At 35.0% G+C, this 25,323-nt stretch overlaps 1 protein-coding gene across 1 annotated transcript in view; it reads left to right on the plus strand.

Annotated features, from left to right (window-relative positions):
* Nucleotides 1-25,323, plus strand: part of LOC126248749 (uncharacterized) — a 340,818-nt gene that overhangs the window by 306,744 nt on the left and 8,751 nt on the right. Inside the window, exons 15-19 of the mRNA XM_049950088.1 lie at nucleotides 6,732-6,957; nucleotides 12,844-12,973; nucleotides 19,740-19,902; nucleotides 20,241-20,385; nucleotides 23,770-23,968. Of these exons, the coding sequence (XP_049806045.1) occupies nucleotides 6,732-6,957; nucleotides 12,844-12,973; nucleotides 19,740-19,902; nucleotides 20,241-20,385; nucleotides 23,770-23,968 (863 nt within the window). The remainder of the gene's footprint in view (nucleotides 1-6,731; nucleotides 6,958-12,843; nucleotides 12,974-19,739; nucleotides 19,903-20,240; nucleotides 20,386-23,769; nucleotides 23,969-25,323) is intronic.

Raw genomic sequence — 25,323 nt, forward strand, 5'->3', positions numbered from 1 at the left:
TGTTCCTGCTTTAATTTTAGTCAGTGGCAAAACTGATATGGTGAACACTTTAATACATATAACTTTTTAAGGTAATCATGTTGTGTATATTTCAATCAGATGGGTAAACCAAAATACCGTATCATCATAAAATCTTTTGTTGACATATTTTGTCACCAACTGACATTCATCTAAAGTTAGTTAAGTTCAATAAGGAGTCTGTGACTTCTTTTCAACCACTAAAAACAGGAACTGAATTCACAGCTATAGAGCACTAGGAACAATAAATCTGAATTAACTTGAAGATTAATTGCTCCACATTCACACAGATGGTTCATTAATGGCAAAGGTAGGAAATGTTGGTGTAGGAATACACAGCAAAATCATCTGTATCCAACTGCAGGTTCACATCACTAAAATTTTGAAGGTGAAGTTGAAGCCATCAACATTGCAATGAGTTAGATAAACAACTACCTACTCACATTCGACAAAGCAGACACATTTTGTGATTGCAGAGCAGCAATATCAGCAGTCACCAGTACAGAAGATAGCCAAGAAGGGCACAAACATTAAACTTTGATTTTCTTTCAAAACTATGGCTTTTCTTAGCAAAAAACGAAACACATGTCTCTCCATTTTAATATAGAGCATCCTGCAAAATTTGATCAAAATTGGTGAGACACATATCAGACACTCCCCTTGTTAGATGGTAGCAAAAAAGCAGATTTTGTATCCAAAAAGGGCACAAACATTAAACAGACTGGAAAAAAGTACATTTGATATTTTGCAGTGAAACACAGTATCAATAACATATTTAAAGAAGATTTGACATTATCCAGTAACGTTTCATGTAAGGGAAAGAACTGGAAAAGCCACATGGACAATTAAGTAGTACCTTATGGATCAGGAGCAGAAGCTGTAGCCATATTCTGCTTGACTACTGGCATGACTGTAAATTGTATGTGCATTGCATGTGCATATGATCTTCGTCCTACTGTTTCCAGAATGTGTCCTGTGTTCGATCATAAACAAAGAAGATTTAAAAGAGTGTAAAAAATTAAGTGATTGTAATTCAGAATTAAAAACATTGTATTGTGAAGAAAGGGGGCAAACGACAATCAGTTAAGTGCCAGAACATTAAAATAATTATATTTTCTTGTAATTAACACAGAATGCATGGGCACACAATTTCAAAGGAGAAATTATAATGATATAAAACCAGATATCATTAGTAGAAATAATCTTCTGATAGAGGAATCATGCAAGAAAAACACAGATAGAAAGCAGATAAGTTGTCACAAATTATGCAGTGTAATATTTTAAGACAGCAACTTGTGATGGTATCTTCATCCAGTTAAATGCTTCTTTCTTGACCCCATGGCTATTGAACATATGAATGTACTAAAATGTTTCTGTTGCTACTTTGAAAGTTTATTTCATATGCTCATGATGCTACAATAATTACAACAATTACAATAATAATAACTCCAATTATAATTGTAAGAATACTTATTCTTGTATGTTGTTGTGGTCTTCAGTCCTAAGACTGGTTTGATGTGGTCCTCCACACTAGTTTCCCCTGTGTGAGTCACTAATCCCTGTATAACTTCTACAATTTACATCAATTTGTACCTCATAACTTACAGTCAAGCCCATATCCTCCTTTACCATTTTCATTCCCACACATCCCTCTATTACCAGTTTAACTATCTATGGATTCTCTGGATATCTCTTACCAACTTATTATTTCTTTTGGTCATGTTGTACCATAAATTTCTGCAAAACAGGATTTTGTGAGCTATATTCACCCAACATACAAGTAAAATGAAAGGCAATAATTACTAACTTACTTCCTACAGAATGTAAGTCTATATTACTTAAAATAAAAACAGTTGCTAATTATGATATGTAGTATCTAAACAGAGAATGTATGGACTGAATCAGGCGACCTACGCCCTGAAGAAGTGCCTCAACTTGTGCTGCTTACATTTGACGATGCTGTCAACGATCTGAACAAGAATTTGTACAGAGACCTATTTGAGAAAGGACGCAGGAATCCAAATGGCTGTGATATTGCTGCAACATTTTATGTGTCTCATGAATGGACTGACTATGGTCAAGTCCAAGATTTATATGCTGCTGGTCATGAAATAGCAACACATTCAGTATCGTAAGTCCTATGTTGTGAATATTTTGCTTTTCTTGTTCTAGATACATTTGACTTCATACAACAGTGCATATTCTGAGAATGTCTGTATTGTGACCTCATCTGTAAAAAATGCATTTTTTTGCAAATGTGAAGTGGAATTCTAAATCCATTGATGAGTAAGATTTCACCTTCTTTAAACTGGAACATAGCGATCACAAAAGTAAAGTTTGATTCATAATGATATTTATGAGCATGTAACTCAGACTATACCAAGCAAGCAAACAAGAGCAAGTCTTCTCAAAGGACAACCAATAAAAATTTTGTATTCATACTAGAGCTTTACTTGAACACATAAGCATGTCATATTTAAAATTTAGTGAAGCTGATTTTAGTACAGGTTGGCAGAAAAATAAAACATCAAAGTTATTTTTTATGTTCTTACTGCCAGAAAGCTGTTCACTAAGGCCAAAGAAAAATTAATGCGGGGAAAATGTAGAAACATTGTGTGGAGTTCACAGACAGACCTGAAAACAAAGCTAATATCATAACATAACTCCTGGGGAGAATATGAAAATAAAAATAATTCTATGAAAAAAGGAGACCTCCAACTGCATAAAAGAATCACTGATAAGTAGACAGGGACATAAATATGTAACAAATATTGTAGCTCAGCCTTTGAACTTATATCTATTCCGAGAGTGCATAGAGGCCCAAATTCCTCACATGTGTCTGCACACATGCACAAGTGCGTGCGCGCGCACACACACACACACACACACACACACACACACACACACGAGTACAGCTCTTCAGGCTTGTAGAAGGCTCAAAAAGCTGACCATAGGGAAGTTATAACAACCTTGACATGACTTCCACATTTTGCTGTGTACAACAAAGTGAAATCAACATAGTGGCTGAACCTGCAGTCTCAAATTCCTGTCTCTGTATATCTTTTCTATGCTTTGATCCATCATTAATCAAAGTTTAATATTAATTGTCTTGAATGAAAAACAGCCCACAGTTGCACTAAATTATGTTTATTTTAAACCTTGACCATGGTTTCTGCTATAATAATATAGCTTTCTTCAGAAGTCCTAAAAAATGATCAAAATAACATCTAGACCAATGACACAATCTACACATAAACTTCAAAATTGGGTAAGTGATAACATATTACTTACGTACACACAATTAAATGAAAAATGTCTTAGCCCAGCGACTGCGTCAAGACCAATAAAATAACTTCAACTGACATAAGCCTGTTTCGAACATAAGTAAAATTACATATGACACCGTATGTCCATCGCCACTACCGCTGTTATACTGGGTGCATGGTTGTCAAATGTGCTGCACCCCGCGCACCATAGGTGGCACTCACCACAGTGAGATACGTCTCACACCGTTTATCAGGCAACTAGTCAATATGTATGACAATAAACTAATAAACAAGCCTACATGGGCTGCTTTTATGTTAACAGTGGTTTATGTTGAGACAGATATGTTAATGTGCCCTTTGTCATCTTGTACCATGTTACCACACTTATGCACTAGGAGCTAGTCATAGAAATAATGTCAATAATTGCTAGTGTGGCTATGCACAACAACTATGGTCGGCTGATAAAATTAGCCCTATAAGCTATTAGAGCGTATAATGTAAGCCGAAGTTATATTTGCATATGAGTGTCTCGTGTCTGAATCATGCATCAAATAGTGATACGACAAACTTTGTTATATAAAATTGTTAATGTTCTACCAATCTAATGATCATACACTACAATATTTCATCTGTTGGACATTTGTATTAATAGTATATGGTCCATCAGTTGCACATGTAGGCTTGTTTATTAATTTATTGTTGTACATATTGACTAGTTGCCTGATAAACGGTGTGACGTATCTCACTGTGCTGAGCGCCACCTATGGTGCGCAGGGTGTAGCACATTTGACAACTGTGCACCTAGTATAACAGTGGTAGTGGTGGAGGACATACGGTGTCATATGTAATTTTAATTGTGTTCGAAATAGGCTTATGTCTGTTGAAGTTATTTTATTGGTCTTGACGCAGCCGCTGGGCTAAGACATTTTTCATTTAATTGTGTGTATGTAAGTAATATGTTACCACTTACCTAATTTTGAAGATAATGTGTAGATTGTGTCACTGGTCTAGATGTTATTTTGATCATTTTTATGACTTCTGAAGAAGGCTATATTATTATAGCAGAAACCATGGTCAAGGTTTAAAATAAACATAATTTAGTGCAACTGTGGGCTGTTTTTCATTCGAGACATTTTTGTAATGGTTGCTGTTGTTGCTGCCATGATGAAAATAATTTAAGATCAATATTTTGATAGTGTTAGAATACTCTTTTGTTTCTGGTACTAGAGTTCCTTTATTACAGAAGATAGAACTGCCAAGTAAATGTCTGACTAGAGACACTCAAATGTGGTAACAAAAATATCACCACTTAGCAAGAAATATCACAAAACATCAGACGGTGCTTCAGTCAGTGGGAATGGGTGGAATGGCATTCCCAGAAATATCATGAAATTCATTGAGTGCAATTAAACATCTGTTTTCTCATGACTATAACCTACAGCTACACTAGAGCGACAGTAGCAGCACAAGTGTTAACTCCATTTTTGTTGGAGGGCCTGCAGATTGCACTGAGAGATAGTAGAGAATACAATTGAAAGACAGAAGTGAGTTCTCATAAATATTTTATTCCATCTAAAGCACTGTATGTACATACCATCAGCCACATTTTCTCCGGTGTTTTGGTAGATATTTGGAATGGGTAGGTGGAGCCAACCAAAACAAATGCCCCTCATAAAGGCTTTCACGTGACACTCTGTGTCAACAGGAAACATTGGTTTGTTTCCCAATACAAAGAAAATTATTTTTAAAGTAAAATTAATAGAAGTAGATAAATAACAGATAATAAATGATAGACTAAACTTATTGTAGTGTGACATTTGTTTTGTTGATATGTATCAACAAGGACAGTAAAATGTGAAGAATACTCAGTACTGCAGCAGCAACTTCCATGCTGCCCTGATCCGCACAGACTGCCACCACCAAGCAGCAGTGCTGCTATCACTGCTGGAATCTGGTTATTCTTCATTTTTTACTGAAATTATTTGGGACCACTGCATTGAATAAAAATGTAAAATTCCACTTTAATTTTTTTTTTTTTAAATGGGAAACAATCCAATGCCTTTTGTTGATACAGAGCATCACATAAAACATGTGATGAGCAGTAGTTGACTGTGTGAACTCCATCTACACATTGCAAAAACGAAATTGCAAATATTTGTCACAACATAAGAGAAAATTTGCCTGACAACTATATGGACAGATTTTCAGGAATGAGAATACACAACTTCTGTTGCTCAGTTTAACAAAATCTTAGGAAAAATGAACCATCATTGATAAGTTAGATTAGTAACACAAACCAAGAGAAACTGAAATAGTATTAAATCTTAAAACTTCATCAAAGATGTGTTGGAGTTTGTTGTTGTGGTCTTCAGTCCAGAGACTGGTTTGATGCAGCTCTCCATGCTACTCTATCCTGTGCAAGCTTCATCATCTCCCAGTACCTATTGCAACTACATCCTTCTGAATCTGTTTAGTGTATTCATCTCTTGGTCTCCCTCTACGATTTTTACCCTCCACGCTCCCTCCAATACTAAATTGGTGATCCCTTGATGCCTCAGAATATGTCCTACCAAGCGATCCCCAAGTTGGAGTTAAACAACAAAATATCTGATGTGTTTGAACACTGGGCAACTGGAACAGCAATTATGAATCAGACATATATTCATAGAAATAGATGCATAAAAACAATACAAAAATAATATCAGACCTGGTTGATATACTTCTTAACACATATCTTTAATGGTGTATACAGATTATTTGGTTTCTGATAGACCTTTCAATCTCAAATATAAATGCTTATAGCATTATGCAGTCTTGTAATTTAAATTAAACAGTACAAAAGGAAGATATCTCAGAGGTGTTTTCAGATTGCCTTGTCAACAAAAATTCTGTCATTACTGATTAATATACAATATCTAATTATGCACATTGATATGAAGTCAAATAGTATCTCATAAATGCAGGTGCTGTTCAGGCTGTCGCTGCTGCTGATGGAGCACTATGTGTCTGCTTCATTCTTCATTCTTTTCTGCTGTTCCTGCTATTATGTAACTAACAGAGGTCTTTTTTCTTTTCTTTTTTTTTTAATCCCTCCACCCTTTCTTTTGTTCCTTCCACTATCCAATCTTTTACTTTATTGAAATATCAACTTCTGACGTGGCGCATAATTATTAACACCCAAAATATAAACTCTATTGCTTGGGACTTCCCTATTTTGCTTAATCACAAATACTGTATTCCAACAACAAATTAAAAAAAAATCAAAACTGAATTTTGAAATGTCTTTAAATTTCTTTTAACTTAAAATGGGCGCTTTTCCTTTACAAAAAATTAAAACAAAACACACTTGCATAAACTTTCTTGTCCTTTGGCACCCACTTTCCCATCACCTCAAAACCTTTAACCTGAACCAATCTCTGAAAATCCCATCTGCAATACAAAAAACAGGAGATATGCCAGTGGAGCAAGTCCCACAAATTGTGCTTCTAACATTCGACGACTCTGCGAATGATTTGAACAAGGGACTGTACAGTGACCTGTTTGAGAAGGGCAGGAAGAATCCAAATGGCTGCCCTATAGCAGCTACCTTTTATGTTTCCCATGAATGGACTGACTATAGCCATGTGCAGAACTTGTATGCCTCAGGTCATGAAATTGCATCACATTCCATCTCGTAAGTCAAAGATGACCAATAAAATTCATTCTTGAGCTGTAAATAGCATGGGTATGGGCTTAATTTGTACATATAACACTACTGTTGGTTTTTTAATGCAGCTTATGTCTTTTTTCTTTATATATTCAGGGTGGGCAGAATAAAACTGGTCTGAAAATATTTACAATAATACTATTGTTAATGAACATCAAAGAAGATGCTGGAAGTGGCCACTGTTTTCATTCACCATACAGTCCATTTCATGTAATTTGGCCACTAATTGTTACATTTGCCTAAAGACTTCCAGTCTTAAACTCTTGGAAAAACAGTTCTGTACATGTCACCCATGAATTACACTTCACCACATAACACTCAACAATGAACACACCTGTTTTATCATGAGCACCTTTTGCAGTTGCATTCAACTTGTCACTAAACACATACACTCTTCTCACTCACTCAAATGTAATGACATGGCAAAGTATTCAGGACAGATCATGCAGGAGTTGTGTACGTACAGCCATATGACAGCACTGATTGGTGAATTCATTAGCAAAGGTCAGTTCTGCATCAGTCTTATAAATATTTTCCAGACCACTTTTATTTTGCTCACTCTATACATATATATAGAAATGAATAATCTGTAATATGCCCAAGAACTGGCCATTTAAAATGTAAGTAGCAATAATGAAATTTAAATAAACCTAAATAACACATTATTAATACCTGTTAAATTGTCAAGAAAGTAAGCAAACTTATACAATCTTATCAGACCCCTGGATGAGTGAAAATATTCAAAAAGCATAGTAAATCAAGTCTGAAGACAATCAAATTATATCAAAACGTCATGTATTCTGTTTGCAGATGGGTCTAATGCCTTTCAGAATTTTTCAGTGTAAATTTATTATGTGTTGTGCACTTCATTTGCATGTTTTATATACTGAAAAAAATCATATATGTTATACCTGTTATTAACAACTTTGTAACATTTCTATTTTTTGCTACAACTGAAAATTACAACTCTAATTTACATTTTCTCTACTATATGTCCATGAAGGGTATTCTTCACTAATGAGCTAAAGGCGTTATTTTAAATGTAATTCTGTATTTGCCTGTGAATTAACTTAAACTAAGCTCAAGTAATATGATTTTAAGTAATCAAATACATAATCTATCTTTTTCATTATATTAACATAGAAGGAAGATAGAGTTTGTTAACTTACAGCAAAAAGCAAGATAGTAAAACAAGCATAATCCATATTACACATAATTATATCTAGTAGTAAAACCATACATGTATTTATGAACTTCCAGCATGCTGGAGTAGTTTGGGTCAGCAACTTTTGTTAATCACTAGAATGAAAATTCAGTCCAAGTTGCAAATTTTTTACTTTTTATTCATTCAATGACTAGTTTCAGGCTGAGACCCATTTTCAAATCATCCTACAAGGCAGAAAACCAAATTTACACTGATGTGTAATATAGTTGTATTGTTTTAAACTTACATAACAACGTAAAAAATGACCTTTCTGAAGATGTCAAAAATGTGCAGTGAACATTTACAGTGCATACAGATATCTGGCAGTTTACTCATTCCACTGTTGTAAGGAAACCTCAGGAAGGGGCTGCCTTATCAGGATATAGGAAACTTTTTTATTTATGAAAATGTTCTCCCGCCATCAAGAACACAACAATTCTTACAGTAACCGTACAATTCCACAATAAAATTAATACTTTTTAAAATCTTTACCAAAAAGAATGAAATAATTAAAATTGCTGACCAGTAATACACAGCAGCACCACATATTACAAAGTTGTATACCATGTTGGCACATAAAAATTATTAAAAGTGAACAGCAACATTATTATTAAAAGGAAACAAAACAATAGGAGAACTTTTTAAAATCTTTTCCAAAAAGAGCCAAGTACTTAAAATCTCTGACCAGAATACAAAGCAGCACCACATATGGCGCGAATTACAAAATTGTCTGCCACGTTGGCATGTAAAAATCATTAAATGAATTGTTTATGACTGGACATTTCTTTGTTCACTGCAGAATTAAGGAATTCAAATCTGTTACACAATTTAGACATGTAATTGTGGAGAAGACATCAGAGGAGTATACAGAGCTAGGGAAGACAGCTATTCAGATATAATGGGCTACAAGAGAGTAGATGCCTATTCTAATTTTTATTTATAAGAACAACATTAGATGTATGCTGCTGATGTAGGTAACCATGATTTGAGAAAATGTGAAGTGGAAGATACCAAGGCTAAACAATATTGATCCAATAAAGAGGAAGACAGATTTCGCTGAATGAATATGTTGCACAAGAAGTAGTTTGTTTCAAGTATTTTCTATATTTATGTTACTTTCTCCTATCTGGCAGTATCTTTATGGCTGTATCTTTTGTATTAGTGGATTAGCATAAAATTAAAGAGGCATTTGGTGAGTTTTTGTGGCACTGCAGAATTTTTGTTTCAGACTAAATCCACAGTTAATTGTACCTGAAAGACAGTGTAGATCCACTATCTTATTAACTGTATTTTATATGAGAGCATTTGAAAGGAAAACCTTAAATATTTATTATAATGCAAATGAGCTAATACAGGAAAATTAAAAGTTACAGATATATCATTTTTTGATATCATAGTTCCCATGATGTGCTATGCATGTATTCCATCACTTTGGATGTAGATGAATATCTCATGTGAAGATTAGTTTTGGTTTTGAATTCATCCACTTGTGCACCACAGTTTTTCCTCTTCATCGCTTCTCCTCCCAGCACTTCTCTGACCTATCTGAACACATAAAAATCATGCAGAGTGAAGTTTGGTGCTTAAGGTTGCTGTGATAGACATTCAGATTTCATATCCCGTATTATTGCTACAGCTGAATGGGTAGTATAGGAATGAGCAGTGTTCTGTTGCAACAAAACATCTGAAATCCAAATTACTCTTCACTGTATGATTTACTGGTCACTGTTCATCCCCTTTCCATGTAACACTCCAAAATTACATCTTCTACATCCCAAAAGAGAGTGAGTATGACTTTTCCTACCAATGATTGATGTAGAATTTTTAGGTTTTGAATAGTGTTAGTGCAATTTATTGCTCAGTATTTTCAATTCAGGTTGGTGTTAGTACAGACAGGATTCATCTCCTGCAACAATTCTGTCCATAAACCATTACCTTCAGTTTAGAAATGACACAAAGGTTCCTCACAGGCTTCAACATGACAATCTGTCACTTCAACTGTTGACTGATGTGGCACACACAGTGCTAAAACAATTGCCCCTGTTGCATCCCTAAAGAGAATGAGCAAGACTTTTCCTGTCAATGGGTTTCTTGAGAGCTATAGCTCAGTCTTTTCACTTCACGGTGGTGTTAATGCACCCAGGTTTCATCTCTTGCAACAGTTCTATCCAGAAATCCATTACCTTTGACCTGGTAACAGTCCCAAAATTCCTCATGGGTATCAGAGTGACAATCTGTCAACTCAACAAACTGACTTAGGATCCATCTTACAGTCACTTTCTTGAATCACAGCATGTTGTGGACAATATTATGTGGTGAACCAACACTAATATCCAAAATAGTGGCTATTTTGTTTACAGTAATGTCTGTTTTCCTACAAAAGCTCTCTATCACTGTGTCAGTGTTTTTGTTCAACATTACATGGCTTGGATATAAGGTATATTCCACATGTGATACATCTCTTTTTAATTCTGCACCACTTGTACACTTGCTGCAGGAACACAAATGAATCACAGCACTGTCTTTCATCCTGCAGTGCATTTTCATAGGTTTAATAACTTCACTGCTCAAAAACCACAACACAAATAACTGCTCCAACACAGTACAAGCCGACAGTAGCATGGCCGTCTTACACTGAAGCAGCTTCCCTCCCTGCGATGCAACAACAGCTGCCAACTTTTGGTCATTTGTCAAAATACAAGGATAACTCCTGGCAAGTGCCATATTGATAGTACACTTTTAGGACTTTTATTGCACTTTTAAGTTTTTCATTTTAATCACTCTCATAAATTTTTAATCAACAAAATATCATGAAAACAAGCAGTCTAAGAGAGATCCATGGTTCAGATTCTAGGAAACATGTGACAGTGCATTTTTACATCTCAATTCACAGGACCAGCAGTATCTAAACGATGTATGACAGTTTGTCAGTGATGTTTGATACCAGATAAGGCTTGTACAACATGAGCACTTATTAATTGTGTGTGCCCCCCCCCCCCCCCAGCAAGTATTTTATCCTGTTATATTAGATGCATAATAGTGTGATGGCATCAACTGGAACAGATTATCATGGGTAATCATAATCCAACACCAGCCATTCCTCCAGGTAGTACTTTAATGATTCTGTACACATTATTGCTGAAAGTATACTCAAAAGTTGATTTCACTTCTTTTTATTTTCATCTGCCTTTCTTACCTAAAATTTTCATTAGGGTCCTGTGGTAATGAACAACCGAAAAATCTGAAATGTGATTTTCAGTGGGTATCTGTCAACAAGATGTAAATTGTCCACTTTCATAAATTACATGCTTTTGCAGAAGTTGGGTTAAGGGTTTTCTAAGTGCTTTATGGGTAGTAAGTTTGTGTGACTCATATCAGAATAAGAAAGATAATATACATTACATACAATTTTACAGAACATATAATGAAACTACTAAAGGAATCATAGTCAAAGATGTTAACAATAAATCTAAGTGTAAGTCAGAGCAATTAAATAAATTAAAGTTTTTGAAACAGCAACATTCTAATGAATGACTAAAAACCAAACCCTTTGGTTTAACCAGAAACTGATTGTATTTCAAAAGGATGCAATGCAAATTGATACATGATAGTTGTGTAGATTGTGCCAGGAGATCCAAACAGATAAATTGTCCATGAGACGTAATATTTTTACATGATAAATATAAAAATAGAGATTCTGTTGCTTCAGTGAATGCTACATAAATATCATAAATATTTTGAATTTGAATTGCCCATACATTAAGAAAATATATGAATTAATGATGCATGCTAAAATTTTAGGATTTTTGACAAACTGATTGAGAAAGCCAGATGTGAAGGAACAAAATTGCTCTAGATCAGATGAATATCAGTAGAACTGACACTGGATTAAATATTATCATTCATCAGAGCTCACTGACCATTCTTCAAAATGTTTGTGTGATTTTGTTGTAAATATCAAATGAGTTGCACTTGTTTTGCTGTCTTGCTTCTTGCCTTAACCACAAATAACCAGATGAATGTACTAAATTAATCAATATCTATTCCATTTCCTAAATTGTTTGATGTTGCTTCTCCATGGCACAATATCCATTAGAAAATTGCTTCAGTATTTCAAGCCAAAACTAGTTGTAGACTAAAATAAAGAACAGTTTAACAAGTACAGTGGGTATTTATTAATTCAGTGCACATTTGTGGAGCAGAAGTGCTATCCAATCATGGAGAAACTAATAAATACACATATACACTAATGTTTTAGTTCAAGAAATGGTCCATGTTTTGAGATTTTTATAATTTTTCCAGCACCTTAAGGGGGGAACTAATCTCAGTGAAATGAATACAAAACAAGCTGTGATTTGAAAACTGCTAGTTAGCTTGTGCAGTACAATTGAAAAGAAACATACACACATTTCATTTGTAAAGTTTTTCACTGTAAACCCTGGAAATAACTGAGCTTTTTACAGAACAACATTTTCAGTTTTTCTTCCATTTACCATTTGCATACTTCTGATTCAGTATCATTAAACTTACTATCATTGTGATTCATCTGAGAAGCAGTTCATGCAGCTTCACAAAAGTGTAATTAATGAATTGATTTTGTTATATTTTTAAACTTATGGTGTTGACTACAGTCTTTATTATTTCACCAGGCACAGTTTTGGTGAACAGTTCTCTCAGAAAAAGTGGTCGAAGGAAATTGGTGGTCAGCGTGAGATCCTAGCACAGTATGGAGGTGTGAGACTTGAAGATGTCAGAGGCATGCGGGCACCATTCCTTGCAGTAAGTGAATAAATAATCTGTCGTTCAGTAAAAAATCTGATCTGTAGTCTATTACTGGTTGTTAAGTAGTACATACTTTACAGCAACAGAAACTGAATTAATTAACAACAAAAATGGGAGAAATCAGGATAAAAAGCAGGGAGCAACCTACAGTTAGTTCGTGACTGTGTCTAATGGACAAGAGAGATCATCAGAGAAAGGGTGATATTACAGGAGTATCCCAGGGCTGCACGCCAATCCTGAAGTGAATTAAGGTTCTACTGTGGTCAAAGTTAGCATTGAATGTTAATGCAGAAAAATGTATTCTTTTTAAACATACATATGAGGCTGTCACATCTCAGACTCACAAACTAATGACTATTGATATTTATGCAGGACACAATGAAATACTAATCATCACATGCCACTCTGATAACACATATATATACAGCACTGCAATCCATATTGGCTGCCACATAGATGTGAATACTACCACAATAGTTCCATACAATTCACCTTCTTCATTTATTGCTAATCACATCAATTACAGCTATTCTTGAGGGTCTGTCCATGGCAAAGGCAACATGCTTACTTTTCGATATCAACCACTGAATTCGAAGCTAATATCACTGAAACAGCTTTCTTTGCACTTTGACATCTATATGTATGTGCACATATTTATGACCTATGTGAGTAAACAAGCAAGTATGCTAAAGAATGGATTTTAGATAACCTACAAGCATCAGAAAAAAGATTACGTTATCAGAAAACAAGGTTAGGAAAGATACAAATTCTTCGTCACAGTTGGAATGTGGCATGGAGAGAACAATAAATTGTAACTGCAAGGCCAACAAGTTTGACTCAATCTTTAGAGCAAATCAAAACTCTTTCTCAAATAATCCTACCTCCTGTACTGAGCTTACCTCATGATGTTAAGGAAATATGAGGCTACTGCAACTAACTTCCTCTTTTCTATGGAAAATTGCCCAGCCATCTTTTTTTGAGTTTCTACAATTTCCTTAAATCTTTGATCATTTTCTAGGGCATGTTCCACAACTCAGTGTCAGCCCTTACTCATGAGGGCTAATGCTCTGTCTCTAATAATCCCACTGTTAACAGCAGATTAAATTATCATCTATTACTGACAAACACAAAGAAAATAAATTATCTCTCTAATGTAGTGGACATTAAAAAGTCTTGTTATTAGGTGAACAAAATGTATAGGAAATGGAACAATAAGGGTAGAGGTAAATGTGTTAATGAGGAGAAGAAACTGCTCCAAATTTAGGGTGTGGAGAGACAAGGCAGAGGAAATGAACAAGAACATAAGCATTAGATCCAACTGCTATCTTGCATCTTATATCCCTTCCAGTTCTAGCTTTAGAACAATGTTTGCTTTCACCAACCAACTGCAATCGTCCAAGAAAAAACAATACCACATCAGTAGCAAAACATGACTTTTACAGGAGAGACAAAAAATTGTCTTAAATGTGATAAACATTTCAAAGAGATACAAAATTTTCACTTTAGCACTAGAATTAAGTTTTTGTTTACATCAAAACAATATAACATTCTTCAAATGGCTTGATTATGGCAGATGCACTTGCAACAAAATGTTATTGTTTGTTGTTGTTGTCTTCAATCCAGAGATTGATGTGATGCAGTTCTCCATGCTAGTCCATCCTGTTAAGCCTTTTCTTCTCTGAATAACTACTACAACCTACATCCAATTTAACGTACTTACTGTATTCATGTCTAGTCTCCCTATATAATTTTTACCCCCCCCCCCCCCCACCTCAAATTACCTCTGTTACCAAAATGAGTATTCCCTGATGCTTCAGGATTAATTCAATATCTCTCATTAGTTATTCAGTTTACCCATCTAATATTCAGCATTCTTCTGTAGCACCGCATTTCAAAATCTTCTTGTCTGAACTGCCTATTGCCCATGTTTCACTTCTGTATAAGGCTACACTCCAGATAAATCTTTGGAAAAGACTCTCTAGCATTTACGTTTATGTCAGATGTTAAAAAACTCGTCTTTTTCAGGAATACCTTTCTTGCCATTGCCAGTCTACATTTTATAACCTCTCTGCTTTGTCCATCATCAGTTGTTTTGCTGCCCAAAAAGCACAACTCATTTACTACTTTTATTATCTAATTCCTCAGTCTAATTCCCTCAGCATTGCCTGATTTAATACAACTACATTCCATTGCCCTTGTTTTACTTTTGTTGGTGTTCATCTTTTCACTTTTCAAGACACTGTCCATTTCATTCAACTGCTCTTCAAAATCCTTTATCATCTCTGACAGAATTACAAAGACATCAGCAAACCTCAAAGTTTTTCTCTCTTCATCCTGAACTGCAATTCCCTTTCCAAATTTCTCCTTAGTTTCCTTTACTGCTTGCTCATTGTACATATTAAATAGCGTTGGGGATAGGCTACAGCCCCATCTCACTCCCTTCTCAACTATGGTTACCTTTTCATGTCCTTTGACTCATAAATGCAGTCAAGTTGCAATACAAGTTGTAAATAACCTTTCACTCCCTGTATTTTATTCCTGCTGTCTTTAGAATTTCAAGGAATATAGTCCAGTCACCACTGTCATTTCTTCAACCTTTTTTCTATGATAAATCATAGGTTGAGCACTGCCCCGTGTAAGCCTACATACCTGCAGAACCCAAACTGATCTTTCCTGAGGTGAGCTTCTACCAGTATTTCCATTCTTCTGTAAATAATCTGTGTGGTTATTTTGTAACTATGACTTATGAAAATGATTATTCAGTGGTATACACACCTGTAAGCAGCTGCCTGCTGTGGATTTGGAACCATTACATTCTTCTTGAAGTCTGAGAGTATTTTGCATGTCTCAAATATTCTGTACACCAGATGGAGTAGTTTTGTCATGGCTGGCTCTTCCAAGAATATCACCAATTCTGAGGGAACATTGCTATTTCAGGGACCTGGTTTCCACTTTGGTCTTCTAAGTGCTCTGTCAAATTCTTCTCACAGTATCACATCTCCCATCTTGTCTTCACTGACTTCCTCTCTACCTTTTCTATAGTAGTGCCTACAGGTTCATTTCTCACGTAAAGCCCTTCTATACATTCCTTCCATCTTTCAGATTTCCTTTCTCTGCTCAGCGCTGGTTGCTATATGAGCCCTTCATATTCGTATAGTCGCTTCTCTTTTCTCCAAAGGTATCTTTAATTTTCGTATAGCATCTATCTTTATGCTAGTTATGCATGCTTCTACATCCTTGCATTTCTCGTCATTCCATTCCTGCATTGTCATTTTGCACTTCCTGTCTGTTTCATGTTTTAGACATCTCTATTCCCTTTTGCCTGCTTCATTTTCATTTTTTGTCAGTTATGTTCAATATATTGTGCACTGTAAAAGTATTTCCGCTGGGCTGTGTTCTTTCTCTGTATGATCCTCTGCGTCCTACACTATTTCACATCTAAAGATGATCTATTATTCATCTTCTGCTATGTTCATTACTCTATTATAATCATTGGCTCTTTCAACTCATCCAGGTCCCATCCCCTTAATTTCCTACCTTTGTATAATTTCTTCAGTTTTATCCTGCAATTAATAATCAGTAAATTATGATCAGAGTCCATCTCTGCCTATGGGAATGTCTTACAGTTTGAAATCTGTTTTTGAAATCTTTATCCTACCATTGTTTAATCAATCTGGAACAATTCAGTGTCTGCAGCTTTTTTCCATGCATCCAGCCATCTTGTATGGCTGACCAAGTGTCAGTGATGATTAAATTATGCTTTGTGCAAAATTCTGCCATGAGGCTTCCTTTTTCACTCCTTTCCCCTTAGCTCATGTTCTCCTATTACTTTTTCTTCTCTCCATTTTACTGCTATTGAATTCCAGTCCATTAACACTATTAATCTTCCATGTTCCTAGCTATCTGAATAATTTCTTTTATGTCATAACATGTTCTTTCAGTCTCTTCTCATCTGGGCAGCTAATTGGCATATAAATGTGTTTATCATGGTTAGCGTTGACTTCATATCTGTCTTGGCTATAATAATGTGTTCATTATGCTGTTCATAGAAGCTTACTCAAATTCCTATTTTTCAATTCATTATTACACCTACTGCTTCACTACCCTTATTTATTATTTATGCTATTTACATGAGATTTGTTTGTTAAAGTGTATTGTGTGATTTACTACTTTTGTAATGTTGTTAATTTTTAAAATGCATGTAGTAATAAAAGCTGACATTGCTCTCACATTCATAAGCAACTCCTGTCAGAAAAGCAATGATGGTGATTAGGGAGAACTGCTAAAAAAATTTGTAATTGATCTGATTTTGCCATATTAACTTCAAGTAAACTTTTGTATAACTTTAGGAAGCAACCATCTGCAGGTATTTTTCTTGGGTCTCTCAGGATTTATTTACAGTCCTCATTATTTATAGTATACAATATCAACTGGATGGTATTGTACTGCTCTTAGTTTGATAACAGTTTACTCACTTTTTTAACAGCTATTCCAGGTCAAAGTGAGTCATAGAATCACAAAAATTTGTTCACATAGTTAGTGAAAAAGTGTCTGGGTAATGGGATTTGTAAGGTTGTAGCTTTTTTTTTCTTGCATCTTCACCTTCATTGATGTATTGGGTAGAGTGTGTAGCTTCACAGTCTTTGAGCTTCACCTCATTCCATATTCATAATCAGTATGCCTGTGTCAACTGATTATCTTATGAGAGCATTTTCTAATATCACATTCTTATTCTGATATGATATGTACAGCCTCTGTAACACAAAATTATTTGGACAGGAGTTTTTCTAATTGTTCTGGAGTTTTCCTTCATTCATTAGAGCAGGCTTTAGATGTCCTTTTCTTAATATTGTGTAAGTTATCATAAAATGGTTGTGTTCCACTGCCTTGCTCCCATTATTCTTCTGATGAGTTATCTGAATATTTTGGTTAAACTTCGGAACCAGCTTCTAACAATGAGTGTAATGCATTATTGTTGTACGCAGAGGGAACTGTACTTGCAGTATAGTTTTTGGTCTAAGTGGGTACAGCCAGCAAAGGTTCTAGATGGAAAATTTGAGAACACAGTTTAAGAAGTTCAAAGATGAAGGTGAAGTTGACGTATGCCTGAAGCCAACATTACCACAGCTAATAATCATCATAACAAAAATTATGTGTGCTGTTGTATGATCCTGGAAGAGCAACTAAGATCCAATATAAAAAATGAATTCTTCTTCTATGCATGCTACTTCACTGCATTTACACCTGTTTTTTCCCTCTTGTCTGTTCTGTATTCATAGGAGAAACAATTTCTTCTTTGGCAAACAGATCATATAGTGAAACTTGTTTCCATGATCTGAGCTATGACTCAAGATCAGCTTGACCAGAGAGAGAGATGCGGTGAGCAATGCCGCCATGCTGTAGTTGCACATATTTTTCCATTTTATGTGGTGATTTTTATCATAACCACTATGCTCAGGTTAGATATTATTTTATTCATTTGCAATTACAGAACTTTACACTACTTTTTCCTGTGTGGTATTCTTTCATATTTATTCTGTTTGTAAAGAATTGGAAATTCATTCTCACCACAGTAACAGCAGATGTGTTGAGAGTCAAGGATGTCAGCTGATCATTCATTTAGTGTTTCATCAACAGATTGTCCATTATGTATTTGGAAAAATAAATTAAAAGACCCAGGTGGCAGGAGCTCTTGAAAACTTCTCCAAAGTTTTCAGCAGAGTATATCATGGTGCACTGTTATCAAAAATTGCAATGGGTGGTGTCCCTGGAAAGCTCATACAATCACTGGAAAAGTGTTTCAGAGGTTGATAATGGTGTACAGAAATTATACATGACAATGGAAAAGTACTGTAGAGGAGATGGTAAACAATAAGGAATATAGACTTTGCTGTGCCTTGGGCTCCATTTTAGGTACATTCCTGTTCATATTTTATAAAAATTATTTACCAAGTTCTTTCAGTAATAAGAATCTGATAACTATGTATGCTGATGAAAAATCCCAGGCCTGTTGTGCAGACAGTGAGTCCAGTCTTATTGAAGAGGTTCAAAACTTAATTTGAAAGGCAAAAGCTCACACTAAATGAGACATCTGAAAAGTTAACATACAAAACACAAGTATTGTTCACTTTAAACTGAGTGATCCAAGTAGACAAAATATTGTGAATGATGAGATTCTGTCAAAGACCAGTTGGAGAGGTAAATTTTTGGTTTTATACACAGCTGACCAGCTTTCATGGAAACAGCATGCTGTAATAATATTTTGTTGACATTGCCCATGCACTTGAAATTACGTATTGTGAGCAAAAAATGGATTTGAATTTGTACCTATTTTCCCTTTTTCTCAAAGAAGAGACCTTTGAAAGCCAAAAAGATGTGGCAGCATTTTTTAAATTTATGTCTTTCAATCATTCTCCAGTTTCTTGTGATTCAGTTGCCGTAGACTGCCACTCCTTTTTTTCTCAAGTACTGTCCATAGTATAGCAAATTTCTAAAAATCACAAGGTCTGATTTCAAATGTGTCACACATGTATACAGACCACTGAGATTGACTTAAGAGGTAACTGACTAGTCATATTTCTGGCAGACCCTTATTTTGCAGTGAAAATAATGTTCATGGATCAAATTGTCTGCAAAAGTACTGTTCATATCACATTATGAAATACACATTGTCACAATAATCAATGTGGAATAAGGATAATATTTCCTATTTTTTTGAGTAGTTATCTATTTAAATGCTTAAAACTGTTTTACATCTTTCCAGATTGGTGGTAACAAAATGTTCAAGATGCTCTATGACTTAAACTTCACATACGATTCTTCAATGCCTGTGTATGAAAACCGCCCACCCAGTTGGCCTTACACTCTTGATTACAAGATATTCCATGACTGTATGATTCCACCTTGTCCAACACGATCTTATCCTGGTAAGTGATACCATAATTCATCTGTGATATTGTTTTTGGAAATATTTGACTTAATTAATGTCCAGTAAAACATGAAGTATTATGTTGAAATCTTAGTAATGGTAATGGTGATGGAAAAGCTGACTTTGAGACCGAAATCATTTTTGATCCATCTTTGTCCTATAGAAAATGGAGTTAGAGAAAGAGACATTTTGGATTTCTTCACCTGCTTCACTCTACAGAATGTACCTTTGCTAGCACGTTTGCTCTTCTCTCTCCCTCTACATAGTGTCCATGCCATAGTTGCAGAGTATCTCTCAAAAAGAGAAGTGAATAAATAAACATCTGATTGTTCACAGGTGTCTGGGAAGTCCCCATGGTAATGTGGCAGGATCTCAACGGTGGACGATGTTCTATGGGTGATGCGTGCAGCAACCCTCCAACTGCTGATGGTGTCTATAAAATGCTCATAAAAAATTTTGAGAGACATTATACAACTAACAGGTATTGTGCTCCCAACTTTTCTGTGTTGTTTTTTATGTCCTGACAGATATTTGCGTCATAAGAAATCATTGCATAATTTATGCTGTATGTTGACTTTTAGATAGAGGCAGGCTTTCATCAACTGAATCATCCATTGGTATGAATTTATTCCAAGCAAATATTTGTCCTTATTTAAACTGTAAATTGGAATTACAAATAATCCATTAAGACAGTGAAAAGGTAAACATCTTTGGCAAGAGGAAAGGTAGACACAGGACACTAAGAATAAGAAAGATTTCATTCAGTGACAGATGTCATTCAGTGGATGTAAAGGATTGGCCAATGAAAAGATGAGAGAGCATAAATAAAAAAAGAGAATCAAGCAGAGGATGAAGTTTGAACATGAGAATGATCAATAGCTACAGGGGCATCACACTGTCACATATACTCTAAAGTTACTGAAGAAAAAAAAATGAGACTTAGGAAAATAGTGGTGCCTCTTCTTGAGAAGGAGCTACATGGGTTCAAGAAGAATTGCAGCACTATGGATCTTATCTTTGCGATAAGAATACTGACTGAAAAGTACCAGCAACATGGAAAGAATATTGTGAAAACATTTTTTTACATTGAAAAAGATTATAGTAGTGTACCTTCAAACAAGATCTAAGAAAGCACAGAAGATCTCAAGGTGCCAAAGTATTTAACTACCTTTATGATGAATTTGATGTTGGAAGTTCAGTCATGTCAGATTTGAGGAATAAACTACAGAGTGTCCATAATTAAAGTTCCAATTTCAAATTGCTGTAGAAAGAGGACCATTGCTCGGAATGATGTAAAATTCAAACAGCATAGTATTGACACGAGGGGAAACATTATGGAAAAATATTTAACAAAAATTTTAGCAACAGATGTTGCTGTAAACATCTCAACGTAAATGGTGTCAGCTACAAATGACAAATGAATACGACTATGTCTGCTATGGTTTGAGTTGTACATTACACCATCTGTACTGTCCAATGTGCATGAACTAAGCAAGTTTGGCAGTCAACAGTTGTGGCACTGTTAGTTTCGCAAGGTTGTACCACAATGGATGAGAAAAATCAGTTTCTAAGTGTTCTGAGGCCAAGAATTTCAGGAAAAGCAAAATGACATCAGTTTCTAATTGTCATGAGACAGGCGCAAGATATGTTCAAAATATGGTGTGCACTGTTTCCTGCCACAAGTTGAAATCGAGAAACAGCATGTTCCACAACAGTGCCTTTGGGGTTACATCCAGAATGTGTTGCGCAATGTGTGCCATCAGTTCATCTATGTTTGTAATTGGAGCACTGAACGTGACACCTTCCAGAAAGCCCCACAGCCAGAAGTCACACAGATTAAGATCTGGTGATCTGGACGGCTAGGTTGTAGGGAAATGATGGGTGATAATTTTGGCTTTTCTGAAATGTCTCTGCAGCAGCCACTTCACTGGTTGTGCAATGTGCAGAGGAGCACCATCTTGCATAAAATGATCCTACCCATACATCCATGCTACTGAAGGGTTGGAATGATGTTCATCAATATGTACCAGAAACAGTATGGGTCCCAGGATTAAGCCTTGTGATACACCATAGCTAACAGGCATTTTCTCAGAGGAGTACACAGTTCGCTGATAGACATTAGTATTATTTTTTTCAAATTTCATATCAACTTTTTGCACTCTGTTTGATAGATATGATTCTAACCATTGGTTTGCAGTTCTTCTCACACCTTTATTAGCTAACTTTCTAAGGAGTATGGTGTGGTCAATAATGTCAAAAGCTTTAGAGAAATCTAAAAAAATACCGGTAGTAATTTCTTTATTATCTAATGATTTTAAGGTTGTGTGAAATATTCATACACTGCTGTGGTTGTTGTTTTAACTTTTCTAAATCCATACTGCTGCTGTAATATTAAAGAGAATCTGTTAATAAAACTTTCTAGTCTGTTGTAAAACAGTTTCTCAAATATTTTTGAAAATGTGCTGAGTTGTGCTACTGGCCTGTAATTAGCTACATGATTTCCTGGTCCCATCTTGCAGAGTGGTGTAACTTAGCAACCCTTAGGTGGTCTGGGAAAAGTCCATTATTAAAGGATGCATTAATTATAAGAGTTAATGATTCTACAATGTATTCCCTGCAATTCTTGGGTGTTGAGTACTGGCTCTATGGCAGTTCTTTATTAGGTTTTATGTTGACTCATCATTTAGATTCAGTTTCAAAGTTTTATTTGTACCATGTTCCATTTTCATAACTTTCCAAAGGCCTTTATTTTTATTTTTGGATTCTGTTATTAATTTATCATTGTATGATTTTTTATTAATTTATCATTATATAATTTTTGCTTGCTGAATTCTTTTTGTTGGCAGTACAATAAGACTTACAGTATGTTCTGAACTTATCATCAAACACATCATGTTTCATGTAGTTCTTCAGGTAATTCTTTTTTAGGCTAGAGATTTTTAGACAAATGTTGATGGTGTTAGGACAGCAACCAGCCACAAAAAATCATGACAATTTTTGTCTGCTGTCAACAATGATACTGACAACATATCAGTTCCAGGACTTCCAAGAATGTTTTAATTTTAATTTTTGTTTTGGATAACAATTGACAAAAGAAATATTTTTTTGTGTTATATGATTAAAAGTTAACAATGTTCTGAATTTTTTCCATTACTTGTACTGTAAAACATTGCTTCTTTACAAATTTCATGATTTGAGGCCAACAGGACTATAGGTATAGTACCCTATAGGTTTTAACAAGTGAGTTTGCAAGTATCAAAATATGTGACAACTGGCAATCTTTTGACTGCATTGACTTAGACGTTTAACTTTTTACGCTACTGAGGTACGATAAACCATGCCATTAGTGTGTGACATAAATTTAAACTTGATATGTCCACTCATTCCTCAGAAAAAAATATCTTAACAGATGGAACGACAACAGTCGGACAGCAAATGAATGTAAGACATAAATAGCCATATCTTTTGATTGCATTGATTTAGGAGCTCAATTTTTTACACCACCAGGGGCTGTAGATCTTAGTATGTGACGTAAATGTAAATCATGGTGTAAGTAATGACAATAGATGTTGAAATGTATTTACAATGGCTATTACTCTTCAAGGTCTTTTGATACCTTTTCTGCAGTGATGTATCCCAAAAATTATTTTCCAAGTTATTCAGATAGTTCATAAAAATTCATGCATACCATTTTTGTCTCTGGAACCAAATTTTAATGCAAGATATAGTGTTCTTGATACAATGTAAGATATTTTAGCTACAACAAAAATAGTATATGTATGATGTAGTCAGCAAACTAGTGTCACAATGCTTTGTTTGGAGATCATTTGTAATAAAATTCTCATATTAAATTGATATTTTGTAGGGCACCATTTGGATTATTCTATCATGCAGCATGGTTCACACAGCCTCATCACAAGGAAGGTTTCGAAGCATTCCTTGACACAATAGTTGCAATGGATGATGTCTGGCTGGTGACAAACTGGCAAGCCATACAGTGGGTACGACAACCTACACCACTTTCAGAGATCAAGAACTTCCCACCGTTCCAGTGTAACTACGCAGTAAGTCTTTCTGGAGCTGACCAAGTCTCAAAGATATTAAATAAGCAAATCAGAAATACTTATAAGCAGTGTGGCTAAAATATGTTGTAATGTATTGTCAGTATTGCTCTTGATGGATCTTTTATGTGGCAGAGTAGCATTTCCAAATGTTGTCATTAGACATTAGTAGAAAAATATTTTGAATGAGAGAAGACTGATCCACATGACTTAATATCAATGTTTGTCCACACTCTGTAATTTCTGTTTCAAATTAGCACTATTCATTCACTTTTTTCTGATTATTTTCCATTTTTAATACTCAGATTAATGTCTTTGTTTCAAAAACTACTAGTTGCTTGTGGTCTGTCTCAGTGGGTCAGTCCAAGTGTCCCTCAGTTTGCTAATTAGACACAAGCCTTTGTACCAATTTAAAAAGGCACTTCAGAGAAACAGTAATACATCTGTATTATTTATCAAAATGCATAAAGATTTGTTCTCTAATTCCTCATTTTTTGCCATTACTGATCTACTTGCAGGTGAATGAACACTTCCTGATGATTGCGTTCCATCTTTGTATCAAAGTAAAAAAGCGCGTTAAAAAAACCAAAAATTGCATGTATTATTTATCAGAATGTTTAAAGATTTGTTCTGTAACAGTAAGAAACACACATGGCTCACTTACTGCCAACTACTGATCGAACTTACAGGTTAAGGTACACTTTGCAATGCCTGTAGTTTGATCTCTGTACTCACTTTAGGCAAGGCACAACTGATGCCAAATTAAGTGCCACAGTGTTATTTTCACATATAAATTGCCTTTTAATATTCACAAAAACTCATCTCTGTTCAGCTAAAACCAATAAAGTATAACTCCACTTTTATGTTCCCAGAATTAACGTTTTCCCACCATTTATGACATTTTTTATTGTTTCCATTAATATTAATTTGCGCCCAATTTTTCATCAACATACTTACAATTTTCTCACCATTTATGCTTTATGAAAATATGTTTGTGGAGAAAAGAACTGATGTAATTGATGTAAAATTATGTTGGCCATCAAGTAGTGTTTACAGACATTACTTGGTGGAGTTTCTTGACACCAGGGCATTTTCCTCAGTGGATCTGAACCAGTAAATGGATAAAAATCAGAATAATTCGTACTTTATCTCCTCCTGCTGTGATGTGTTACTTGGTGTGGTGACTGATGGAAGTACCTAGGTTTGTTGAATTAAAGGTATCAACACCAATCACAACCATTTCCACACTGCCTGTACTGTGCATGACCAGCTTCATAATTGTTGTGATCATCTCGAAACCTTTGCACTATTCAAACCATATTTAGCGTGTTTCATTGTTTGGCCATTTGTAGCGCTAA

This window comes from Schistocerca nitens, chromosome 1 (assembly GCF_023898315.1).
Source record: "Schistocerca nitens isolate TAMUIC-IGC-003100 chromosome 1, iqSchNite1.1, whole genome shotgun sequence".
Taxonomy (NCBI): domain Eukaryota; kingdom Metazoa; phylum Arthropoda; class Insecta; order Orthoptera; family Acrididae; genus Schistocerca; species Schistocerca nitens.